Source organism: Saccostrea echinata, unplaced genomic scaffold (assembly GCF_033153115.1).
Source record: "Saccostrea echinata isolate AGI-Se365-2 ecotype Australia unplaced genomic scaffold, CSIRO_AGI_Sech_v1 ptg000008l, whole genome shotgun sequence".
NCBI classification, from domain to species: Eukaryota; Metazoa; Mollusca; class Bivalvia; order Ostreida; family Ostreidae; genus Saccostrea; species Saccostrea echinata.
Window position 1 is genome coordinate 8,875,001 of NW_026889757.1, and position 12,500 is coordinate 8,887,500.

Genomic DNA, 12,500 nt, shown 5'->3' on the forward strand with positions numbered 1-12,500 from the left:
ACAGAGGAATATATAGGAAAAAATCTTTTTCTCAAGAACAGAAAAGCCATGATTAGTCAAATTGATTATTGATATGGAGGCATCCTTGGGTAGTGTAGAATGAAATTTGTTCAAATGAGGGCCCTGGGGGTAGGGTGGGGGCCACAATGGGGGATCAAATTTTTACAAATGAAAATATGGGAAAAAATCTTCTGCTCAAGAACAGGAAAGCCATTTGTTATATTTATATAAAAGCATCATCATGTAGTTTAAAATTCAACCCCCCCTCCCCCCCCCCCCCCCCGGTAAACTTTTCAATACTGAACTGATTTTTCCATTTTTTCCTAGCCAATATGCTCAGGTGAGCGATGTGGCCCATGGGCCTCTTGTTTACTGCTTGCCAGTGGAATGCTAAAACAGAAGTTTAATTACTGACATTTCATAGTTCTTTTTAAATTTTTGTTCAATTTCATACACAGTTTGGTCCGTGCAAATATTTTGTACTATTCACCTAACATGCCCCAAATCGCTTTATCACTGGGATATACGAATAAATAAATAGCATACTGCGTAAATCATTTTCTAAATGGGTAAAAAAAAAGACAGCTAAAATACACAAAACACAAAATTTCACATAATAATACTCTGGTATGAATTTCCAGCGGAAGGAGAAAATCGGGGATCTTTCAATGAGACCATCAACTTCAACGAAAACTTTGACTGGCGCTGGGAACAAGGGAGAATTGGTTTTGGAATATTTGGTAAGTATGACGCAGTATACATCATAAAAACTTACTAAACAGATATTCAACATTTTCTAATTCATTTGAAAAATTCTTGTAGCGGGCCGATTTAACCAGGAGTTTCGTGCCCGTCAATTTCGAGGAACGCCTTTACCAATCATCTGGATTGCTGAGTACTTTATATTTGACGGGGAGGGGGTCAGATGGGGGCGTCATTACAGACAAGCAGGGTGGTACGCCCATATCCTGATGTGGTAAGGGCAAGGTTTTGTTTGTTTTTTTTTTTAAACTGCAGAACAATAAATCGTGAACATAAAAAATATTTTTTAAAACTTGCTTACTTTACTACTGTATTGAAATATTATTTACCGATTATACACAAATCGACTAAAGATCTAACTTTTATTTTTATTAAAAAACAATTTCTCCTGTAATAAGAATTGGATTCATATTCCACAGGTTAGCGCTCCCTCTATGGATCATTACAATCATCCTGTTCTTTATCCTGTTGAGTTACGGCGCCTACCTTCTGATGTTGACTGGGGCCATTATGGTGTCAGCTAATATCACGTGGGTCACCCATCGGAACCCCTTTGAGTTAGAGATTCCTTTCAGTGCTGAGCACAGACTGGAGTTCCACTACGGACCTTGTTTTTACGTTAATCTATTCACAGGTTGGGTTCATTTTGAAGAGGACAAAGCGTTATTAAACAATGATTCTATAGAATCTTCGATGTCAAAGTCTCGCATATTTGTATGTTTTCGGCAAAAATAACTTATATAATAATATATCTTTTGTTTGTATCTACAGGAATATTGTGTATAATTTTGGGTGTAGTGATCCGGGTACTGGATCTTCGATATCCAGAAGCTATTACAACGTTCTTTGGAGTCGATCCCTTGCAAGCTGAAACATTCATTGAAGGCAGTATTTTCTTTTCATATTACTCTTTACCTGATACAGTAAAACACACCTTTAACGAAGAGATATGGACCACAAATTTGATTCGTGAAACGTAATTTGTTATATCTGATTAGTTCATAATACGTTTTAAGGACACATGCTACAATAAAAAAATTGATGCATGATGCATGTGATTGATATATATTTTTGAACTTATTAAATTATCCACATATTAAATTAATATCTAAAATAATGTTAAAAATTCTTCCTTTTTTCTAATACCCTTATAAATCTATACATTTTTATTACTTTACAGGGTATTATCAAGAAACTTTGAAATGAACAAGAAATTTTATGCGATGTATAAACATATTCTCGTATTTAGTTGTTATTTTCATGATTTTTGAAAAAAAAGTTTGTTTGTAGCATCTGTCCTTAAAATTTCAGGGAATGCTGTAAGCGTGAATTGATCATAAGAGTGTTTGCTGTAATCATGTTTTACTTATGTTGTTTGTATTTTCACCATCTGTGGGACCTGTCATTTCTGGTTTTTTGAAAACACAGGAGAAACATTCGAGCCAATCAAGGCTCAGAAACAGAATGACGACATGGAACTCAAACGTATGGAAAATGGAGAAGCACAAAGTGATTCCACTAGAGAATCGTCAGCTGCTTCTAATGTAGAAGAAGATGAAGAAGATGATGATGAAATATATGAAGCTCCGGTGGGTAACAAAAACTCCGAAAAAAAAAAGAAATTATTTTCTTCATATTATTTCCTATGTATACAATTTTTTTTTTTTCGGAAATGATGTACATACATTGGGCCAGGAAAAAATGTTGTTACTTAATTAATTTATGGTGTACTTTAATATATCGTATTTATAAACAATACAGGTATTCCATGCGAAGCCCCCGAAGGAATCTCATTTTGAAAAGCGCAGATCACGTGGTCTGACTCAACGTCTGCAGAGACCAAGACGACGAGCGCCCCCACCTGTTCCAGACCAACAGCTTGAGATGAACGAACTCTATGACAACACAAAGTAAATAAATTATCTACATGATATATAACAATTTGCATTTTGAAAATAAAACAAATGCTTATTGAAATGTCTTGATTATTTTAGGGACGAAAAGTTCAAGTTTGGAAAGAGTTATCGTACTTAGATCATAACGTGCCGAAAAGTACTTTACCATACAAGAGTGAAATGACAGGAGTCTTTGAATTGAAATTTGCCGTATAATGCTGGATATATACATGTATAAAGAAAAGTCATACAAAAGGTTTTAAATGTATACCTCTATGTTATTATTTTAAAATATTTTTTTAAAGAGGTCGCATTCATAGTCTATTTTCTTTTCTGTTTTTTTTTTTTTTTTTTTTAATTTTTACCTTATAATGAAGTGCTATGTGAGAAAATTTCATTGCGATAACAAGCGAAAAAAAAATATCACATATTTGAAGGTGGATAGATAACAAAATGATGATATAATCTTTACCAGGATTAAAAAAAAACCATAATTCAATAAACATTATAATTTCATCAATGTTTAATTATACATCATATTCGATCTGTATATTCATATAAATGTATGTACCTTTTACAATGCACAAGCTGTTACTTCATATAGTTATGCTTTGTTGACAATGTACATTATTTATAAGCAAAACGTAATATTCTGCCTGTAACAGTTCACTGTAATTTAGCAAGGAGGAAGAAATTAAAGTTTTTAAAACAATTGAATTTCCGAATTTTTCATTTTCCTTATATAGAATATTGTGTAAAATTGCAAACATTTTGGAAAGAGTATGCTAATTATAATTTCCTATTTTATTGGGAACGCCGACAACTCTTAGCGCCTTTCGAACTGTCATTCATGTTGGATTTTGTGCAACTTTCTGGTGTTCAAATATTTGCAATGGTGTCCAAAATCTTTTTTGATGAAAAATTCTTACCGAAAAATTCGGAAATGTTTTTTGTCCTAAGCATGCATATAATAAAGCAATGTATTATATACACATGACTTGTCTTCTGATTTTTATCAAATTTTTAAAATACTCTAAAAGAAAAGAATGTTGAGCTTCTGTTTTCGACCGATCGGGTGAGCAGATGTGTTTTAAACTCTTCCATATTGATAGCCACTGATATAGCAACAAAGTAATAAATAGAAAAGGATGAATTATTCAGTAGTCTGTTTACTGTTTGTATTAGGGTGTTTGGCGAACTAAAGCTGTGTAAATGTTCGATCGTGTTAAAGCCTGCAGTCGCGGGTCAACTTTGTAAGTACCCGTATCTTGTAAACAAAATCTTTTGTCAGACATACAACGTGCCATGATTGTATGCAAGTGGAGAGTGTTAAGTTACTTCGGCACGATCAAATAACAAAATGAGTGATACATTTTACTGAATGTTAATACTGAACGACTGGTCCACTTTTACTCTGGAATGGTTTTGTTGTTATGGAAGACTAATTCCTGCTGTAGACGATTAAAATTGGATTAATAAAAGACGGATTAACAAAGCACATATATTGATCGCATGATATTGAAAGCATGCAAAGCGCGTTGTTTTAAATAGCCCCAAGTTTATGGTGCACATTTTAGTGAACTATTCATTTCATTGGAGATCTTTTTTTTTATCTGCCGAACACATGTGCTCTTTTTGATACTTTTGCAAGAGACAGGAAAACAAGAAAATAAACATGGATTTTTCAAAATTCCGCCAAAGTGGGGACCTTTCTGATCTTACGGTGACAGTAGATGAGCAAGTTTTTAAGCTCCACAAATTTCCGCTTTATGCAAAATCGGAGTACTTTTGCAAGCTTGCACATAGTGCTGACGTCAAGAAAGTGGAATTAGTTGGCTTTCCTGGGGGACCGGAAATATTCAGCATCGTGGCTGACTTCTGCTACAACATGAAGATAGACCTTACCAAAAACAATATTGTGCAAGTTCGATGCGCTGCAGAATTCTTACAGATGAAAGGTGAAGGCAATTTGATTGATATGGCTGAGAAATTTTTCAATGACACTATCACGTCGACTAAAATGAGTCGTTCTACGTCATGTATTGCGTCACTTCTTTTGTACGCATCCGCAGTAGGAGAATTAGCAAACGTTTCCGGTATTGTTAATGTCTGTTGCGAAGCTCTTATTGAATGCTGGCTAAAACCGCCAACAAAATTTAATTCACCGACAAATATTCTGAAGCAATCGTCAGAACGACGCGAAGATAAGACAATCATAGCTTTGTTGAGTCTTCCTTTGGACTGGTTCATGAAGCTGGTCATAGGAGCGCGTGACCGAGGAGTCCAGTCGACTTTGCTAGCAGAACTCTCTACGTCATATATTTCAGTACTGATCGATCGCGAGGAATCTGATGAGAAAGGAGTTCAAAACACTGAATCAGGGGAAGGCCCAGCCAAATCCCCTCGTGGGAAATCACCAAAGAAGATAGAGATATCCAAAGCTCTGGACAATATCATTACCGTCTTACCTGAAGAATCTTTGTACAGTGATGTTATAACGATTGATTGGTTAACGAAGGTGATAAGAGTTGCGACGTCACATAATTGCAAATGTCGAAAACTTCTAGTCAAATCTGCTGGAGAATTATTGAGTAAACTCTCTGCAGAAGATCTCTGCATTATATCGCCATCTTTATTACGAGATATAGTCCAAGAATCGTGCAGTTCAGAAAATGGTCAAATTGAAAAGGCATGTCGTATAGTTGATACGTACATGTCTGAAATGGTCCGAAAAGGGGTTCTCACAGCAGAAACGTTTAAACTGCTAGCAACTGTAGTGCCAAAGGATGCTCGAAGCAATCATGATCAAATGTACAACATACTGGAGTACGTTTTAACGACAGGTATAACGCATTTCCTTTAATTGGTTTTTTTCTGCTAGTGTTTGTGTGTGTGTGTCTGAGAGAGAGAGAGAGAGAGAGAGAGGGTGTTGATGCTGACTTTATTACAAATAAATGCATATAACACATTTTCTCAAATGAAAATTGATTGGTCTTTAGATACGATCTATTCCTGTAACGGGGATACACATACAAAGTCATTTACAAGACTTTATAATGATTTTGAATATTTCCAATTTTCACTTCAGAATTATATTTGCAAACTACTTTAGAAAAAGATGTCTTCGTCCTTTCATATAGTCCATTGGACATGCTTTTATAAGAAAATTCGTAGTTTTATGATCTATGTAAAGTGAATATTATCTTAGTGCATTGCTCATAAAAGAACGGCACTTTATTGCTAATCTAAAGCAAACGACGCCCATTTAACAAGGAAATGTTTGGAAGTGTTTACTTAGATAGATGAAACAAATTCCATTTTTAAAGGACATAGAAACGCGATCTAACTGTTGGTGCGATAGATCGTATCGATTTGTAAAGGCTTCAGGAAAAAAAAAATCAAGGTGTAACAAAATGTAAGGTGAACCAATGTTATCCTGCGGCTTTTTTAATGGTTCCTTTGATGAAAATTATAAATAAGGTAGATAATTCAAGGCGTCCATTATACAAGTATCTTGTCATTTTTGACAAGATAATTAAGAAAACGTTACTCATTGTATGTTTGAGACATGAAACTGGATGCAATAATTTAGCAAAAATCTTTTAAATAATTTACGACTACTTGTATTTCGTTTTTGAACATTTTTAATTTCTTTTTATTAGTATTAAATTCCTTTACTTTTTCTAAAGATGAAAATGTTACAACATTGACTGTGAATCTACCCAAGATAGTAATAGAAATACAGTACTCCTGGTTTTAACAGATATAATCTTATAGATATAATCTATTTATATCCTTGCAAGTATTACTTTCTAATAGGTAAGTATTGTTATTTTCTAATAGGCAAGTATTGTTATTCTCAAATATCTCACAGTACGTAATTCTAGTTGTTAAATCCCCTGAAAGAGTTTGAGGGTAGTTTAAAGTCACAGAGCTTCAATTTACCACAAACAAAAAATCATTGTAAGCATAAATTTAACGACTAATTCACAAGTTGTCTACCAGGAGAAATAACAGCAGGGATCTCGATAAGCAATATGGAAATGATATATAGACTTTGGAATGTTCGAGCTTGATATACTCGAATGAAATTATGCTGAAAATTACTCTCAACAAAAATGTATTTTTTAGAAAGGGAAAATTTATCCCAGGAGCAACGACAGGAGCTTATTGAAACTGTTAATTTTACCCTCCTCAACGAGGAGACGCTTCAAAGTGCGCTGTCATCGTCTGTGGTACCTGCAACCTATGTGGCTAAAGGTGCCATTGCTTTGTGCACCAGACTACGGACAGATTTAGAAACAGCCCGAGCAACCTTGCAGCGCCAGGATGACGAAATCAAACGCCTTAAGACGGTCGTCAAACGTGGGAAGACATTGGGTACGCCAATTATGACCAGCTCGACGTCTAGTCTGAGAGACACTTCCTTTGGCAGCGTCAACGGAGGTCGAGACCCTGAGCTAGGTGAGAACTTAGGCGCGTAGTGAAGATCTATATATAGTAACAATGCTCGCCTAGCATTACCAGGAGTAAAGTAAAATAGGTATTTTACATTTCGATTTTTTTTTCGTGCATATGTAAGGAAATGTCAACAGTTCCATTTTTAATAACATTTATGTCAGCATGATATACAGTTTTATACTTTAAACCACAGAGAGGCATGAATGAAATCTTATCTTCTGAATTGAACTTCTTGTGAACTTGTGTAAAGTCAGCTTTTTATACAATGTGACGTCACGAGTAAAAAAATCAGTCATCTTGATAAATCTTCTTCCACTGATTAAATCCGCGCTGGTAGACAGGCTGATTTTCATTAATCAGCAAAATTTAAGCTGTTCAATCAGGGGACTTTTAACAGCTTAAACAATTGAAGTCGTATTATGTGGGAATTATATCCAATTACAGGAGTCCGTGTGACTTCGGTTTTATGCTTTGAATGGAACTGTCTTTCCCACGATGAACCATAATAACGTTTATAGAATGGTTAAAAAGAAATTATCAAATATATCTGACATGTTATGCTTGTCAATTTTTGGAAGGATTTGGAAAATATTATGTCATGGCATTAATGCACATAGTTATTTATAGATATCTTTATTGAGCCATTTAATAAACAACAATAAATATTTGTACAGAATGTTTTACTTGGTTACAGATGGATCTCTTTTGGTAATATTATATGAAGAACATTCAACACAAAAGCACATGCTAATCGCATTAAATAGCCATTTCATTATTTATTCAATCTACATTTTAATAACTTTCAGAGTTACTAGAATTACCAACGAAGGACCAAAATGCCGACGTGAACACTGCCTACTGCACGAGCGAGGTCCTGTCGGCAGTCCGGAACAAGCTGGCAGCTTCCGCTTCCTCGCCGTACAACACCTTCCGGCCTCTCTCGCAGGAACACGACATCAGTTACGAGGAAGAGTTAGAGTACAAACACGATAGGGCCATCAGACCTCTAGAACACTCCAGAACCAAAAGCAAACCCGTGTACGGGGCCAGTTATAGGACTTACTCTGCTTATACACACCGGTATTAAAATAAACAGGATCCTTCGTTTCTTGAAATGTCATACGATTCAAAATAATATATTATGTATAAAACAATTTGGTAAATTTATATACATATATTTATTGGGTCATTTGGGGGTGTTTTACTTTTGAATGACTAAAGGACCATGTCTCGACTTCATCGATCTCTAAAAATGTATTGCTTTGGAATAAAATGTTTATAAGAATGTGTGAAAGTCTTCAAAAGCAATTCACATTAGCTATGGCATGTAATGTATGCACACGTTCTGTATGGTAGAAAATCTATGGTTTACTATATAGAATTGATTGTAAATCTTAAAGGGAATAAATAAGATGTATGTGCTATTTTTGAATTTTTATATTTATGTATTTTATATTTATACAGATATTTATGTAAAGTTTTGTTAGAAATGATGATGTTGAAGCTTGTTAAATTTTGACACTTAATAAAAACAGAAGAAATGCAACCCCAGTGGTTAATCAGCTTTAAGGCAAAAACTTATACTGTTACAAATGATTAGCAGTCAGTTGTTTTGCAAAATCAACAGTTGCCATACCAAAGTGAATCTATGCCTACATATTACAATGCCGTAACTAGGCTAAAATTTTTAGTGAGGCAAGGAATCTGGGGGCCAACCGAGTCCCAAGCGGGTCGAGGGTAGTGCCCTGATGGGGATTCGGGGGGGTGGGTCTCAAAACCTGGGTTTTCGTACATTAAAGACTAAATCTTTGAAATTTTTCACATGTTTTGAATTATTTTTTACATGCTTTCTAAACTATAATAAAGCACTGGTGAGATGATCGATTGTCTGAAATTGAAAGTAAAGTTGAAAGTATTATAATGAATTTAGTACAAAGACGCAAATAATTTCAGATCAAAGTAAAGCCTTTTTCAATTTTCAGAAAACTCTAAAATTTTAATGAGGCATTTGCTTCACTGGTAGTTACGGCCTTGTATCACCAGTTGCAATTACTGAGGAGATATTTTATTATATTACACATGTACAGCAAATATTCGGCCTTCTGTGACAGGTTGAATTACGAACTATCTCAATCAGTTCATACCACAATACCTAACACGTATTCTGTATTTCTGCAAGGTACTTGTTTTGGTCTTTGCTTATCTGAGTAATACAAATATTAATTTTGCATGCATCAAAAGTAATTGAATCATGTTTAGCTTTAAGAATTCAAGAATGTAATTCATCTATAAAAGGGAACAAATAGGAATCAAATACAATATTATTTCAATGAAGAAAGATCTTACAAGTACAAACATTTGTCAGCTATACATATACTCCCCTATCAGAGGCATTTATTACAGGAGCTGACATAAGTTAAACATACAATTGTCGTTTATTTTCTTGAGTAGACAACTGAGATTTAAATTCATTGATCAGGTTGTGAATACATATCAATGATAAGGGTAGACATTTAATCAATAAATTGTGTACTCAGTTCCGTAAAGATCGATCCCTGGGGCGTTTTTATCTAGTTTTGGTACCATATGAGGTGATACATTTTTAATTAAATTTCACCGAAATAATTTGAAAAAAGAAAAATTTAACACAATTGACAATTTTTTTTGTTATATTGAAATTCAAAACACAAATCAAAAGAAAAGAATTATACATATCATTATGTATAATGTACTATAGTTATGTAGAGGACAGTAAAAATATAGAAAAGTTGTACTACCTTGCTAATGAGCTAGCTTTTCTAGTATTGAGGTAGAGCAGGCAGGGCTCCCTCAATTTCAGACGAGTTAAGCCGCAGAGTCAGTACAGCCTTCACATTACAGTTATATTTCACCAAAGAGATTTTTAATTACTGTCATCTCTGTTAAGGCTACATTTACATATATTAACAAATTTTTTATTTTTCATACTTTGTGTTGCAATGTAAAATTAAAACTTCACTGACATTTACTGACATAAAATACAAATAATTTAAGGAAGAGAATGTTATAATGGTGTGATAATGGATATTTAGAAAAATTTCAGTAAATACAAACTCAACTGATGTCTCTGAATGCAAAGAGTTATGAATTATTTCCATTTTTTGGGGGGGGGGGGGTGTTAATACTTAATAATCAGCAACTGGTATAACCTTTCTTTTCAAGTGAAAATTGAAAACTATTTTTTAACATAAAAGATAATTTTATTTTTTTTTAAAGAGAATTTCACATAGTCATATAAAAATATCACATCCTATCTCCATCTTTCTAACTTCAAATAAATAAATTAATGCATAAACTGACAAACATATGATTATTTTAAGAAAACTCCAGCATAATGAAATGCAGATGATTATCCATAAAACAACACATTCTCCTGAGCAATTGTGAAATTATGCTTACTAAAAAATGTAACATTTTATGCAAGCTGAATTAAAACATAAAACACATAAATATGATCAGAAACATAACAGTTTGTACAAGTGTGTAGGAAACCGTAGCAGTTTAACTGCATAGATTTTATAAATAGAAGATGAATCAGTGCCACCAATGATCTACCACTTTAAAAACTTTAAGGTATCACTTCAGATTGAATACACTGAATCTTCTGAAATTTCTCAGCAATTCTAAATCAAATACTGAGCATTATGATGCCATGTATCAGATTTAAATCTTCATGAAAACTTAGAAGTCAGCTGCATTTAAGTTTACACATTTCATAAAACCTCATTTCTTTTAAAATTTGTACCAATATGCAAAGTCTATCTTGAAAAGCATTCATTCATCAAATTCCTAATTCTGTTCAAATAAAAGACATTTTCACTTTTCTTGTCAGCCATCTTTAATACTTATTTTATTTCTTATTTAACCAAGTGCTATGCTAGATGTGTGTGACCTGACAAATTTGATGTTTCAAAAATGTACATATCTAAAAGTAAAGTTAAAAATTTAGGCTAAAAATATATATTTTTTAAAATTCTTTATCAGTTCCACATGGAACACTAATTTTTCTTGCTTTACTTGTACTTTGTTATGATATTATGAATTGTCTACCAGTCAAGGGTTTGGTCAGGAATTGTTAGAAATTGTTCCTTCCCACATATCCTCTCTCTGCTTTCTGTCACTTCTCTTCTTTTCTGTAATTATAATAGTGTAATAGAATCAGACACATAAGGCTCCAAAGGATCCAGCAAACGAAAGCAATATTCCCCCAAATTTTTGGCCACTTAATGAAAAAGAGAATTTTTCTGAAATTATATCATTTATATATTTTATTTTCATTTTTTAGGCAGGATCATGTGACCCTTTCTATCAGTTTTACTTTACTGTCAGTTGAAGTCTCAAATGGAAGCACCTAAATTGAATTTATGCTAAAGAGTACAGAAATTGTATTGGTCCAAAGGTACACATTCTAACTCAATCAAAAGAGAGTTATTTAAAGATTTTTCTACAGAAATAAAATGAAAATTTTAAAATTTTGAATATTGTTAAATGTGTACTATCCACTGAGTAATGATGTCTGTTTACTTCTGGAAGTGTCAGATTAAATTGGAACTTGTTAAATTCAGCATTGCTATAAGGTCCCTGTATCTATATCTTGTTTACAATATTTATTTTTTAATTTCATATTACTTTTAAATTTTTGAATTTCTAAATCTTATTATCATAATCCTATGAAAATCTACAAGGGTTGTGAAGTTTATAAAATCATGAACTTTATTAATTTGACTCTGTCTTTCTGTTTCAGAACTGTATCAGTACTTTAATATACTCTTACTATACTGGGAGTTGTCTCTCTTGATGTAATAATTACTACTAGTATAACTGACAATCAGGCTACTAGCATTAATTAGTGTACAGATTCTCACCTTTAGCCTCCTTTAGTTTCTTTCTCTCAAGTTCCCGCTGTTCTTTGGAGATTTTAGGGGCGAGGCCCAGAGCCCCTGTCACCAGTCTCCGGGCTGTCATGGCAGTTGTCTCAGGCCGAGGCTTATAAGGCTGTAGAAATTCTGTGAAAAAAATGTTATCTTTTTATCTCATTTAAAGTCGGAGGCCAAAAATGTGTCAATATAGTATTCATGAAAACAACATATCCTGAATATTCCATAAAGTATGATGTAAGAAAACTAAAAAAAGAAAGTTAAAATTGTTTTTTAGTCAAGCACAAAAAGCCTTTATAATTTGAACAATCTACAGTACAAGTTAGTACTGAAACATTTATTTGAGTGTTTTTGTTTTACTGACCTACACATCTCTTGGCCTTTGCCTTGCAAGCTTTGCTTGCTTCTGATAATGGTCCAACTTTACAGAGTGGATGAACAATCTTCAAGGCATCTTGTGCTTAAA

General features: G+C 33.5%; 3 protein-coding genes across 3 annotated transcripts in view; 2 read left to right on the forward strand and 1 right to left on the reverse strand.

The window, feature by feature from the left end:
- LOC133181035 (dual oxidase maturation factor 1-like) overlaps positions 1-3,647 on the forward strand; it is a 6,926-nt gene extending 3,279 nt beyond the window's left edge. Inside the window, exons 4-10 of the mRNA XM_061315565.1 lie at positions 642-740; positions 823-976; positions 1,182-1,396; positions 1,534-1,650; positions 2,194-2,351; positions 2,524-2,672; positions 2,757-3,647. Of these exons, the coding sequence (XP_061171549.1) occupies positions 642-740; positions 823-976; positions 1,182-1,396; positions 1,534-1,650; positions 2,194-2,351; positions 2,524-2,672; positions 2,757-2,796 (932 nt within the window). The 3' untranslated portion in view covers positions 2,797-3,647. The remainder of the gene's footprint in view (positions 1-641; positions 741-822; positions 977-1,181; positions 1,397-1,533; positions 1,651-2,193; positions 2,352-2,523; positions 2,673-2,756) is intronic.
- Positions 3,648-3,795: 148 nt separating this feature from the next.
- Positions 3,796-8,573, forward strand: LOC133181031 (uncharacterized). The gene is made up of 3 exons (XM_061315560.1): positions 3,796-5,500; positions 6,789-7,121; positions 7,925-8,573. The coding sequence occupies exons 1-3, from the start codon at positions 4,333-4,335 to the stop codon at positions 8,203-8,205; spliced, it is 1,782 nt and encodes a 593-aa protein (XP_061171544.1). The 5' UTR covers positions 3,796-4,332; the 3' UTR covers positions 8,206-8,573.
- A 1,809-nt stretch (positions 8,574-10,382) lies between these two features.
- The window catches only part of LOC133181030 (glutamic acid-rich protein-like), a 10,466-nt gene continuing 8,348 nt past the window's right edge, over positions 10,383-12,500 (reverse strand). The window contains exons 10-12 of the mRNA XM_061315559.1: positions 12,399-12,494; positions 12,023-12,163; positions 10,383-11,290 (exon numbers count right to left, since the gene is read on the reverse strand). Coding sequence (XP_061171543.1) covers positions 11,223-11,290; positions 12,023-12,163; positions 12,399-12,494 — 305 coding nt within the window. The 3' untranslated portion in view covers positions 10,383-11,222. The remainder of the gene's footprint in view (positions 11,291-12,022; positions 12,164-12,398; positions 12,495-12,500) is intronic.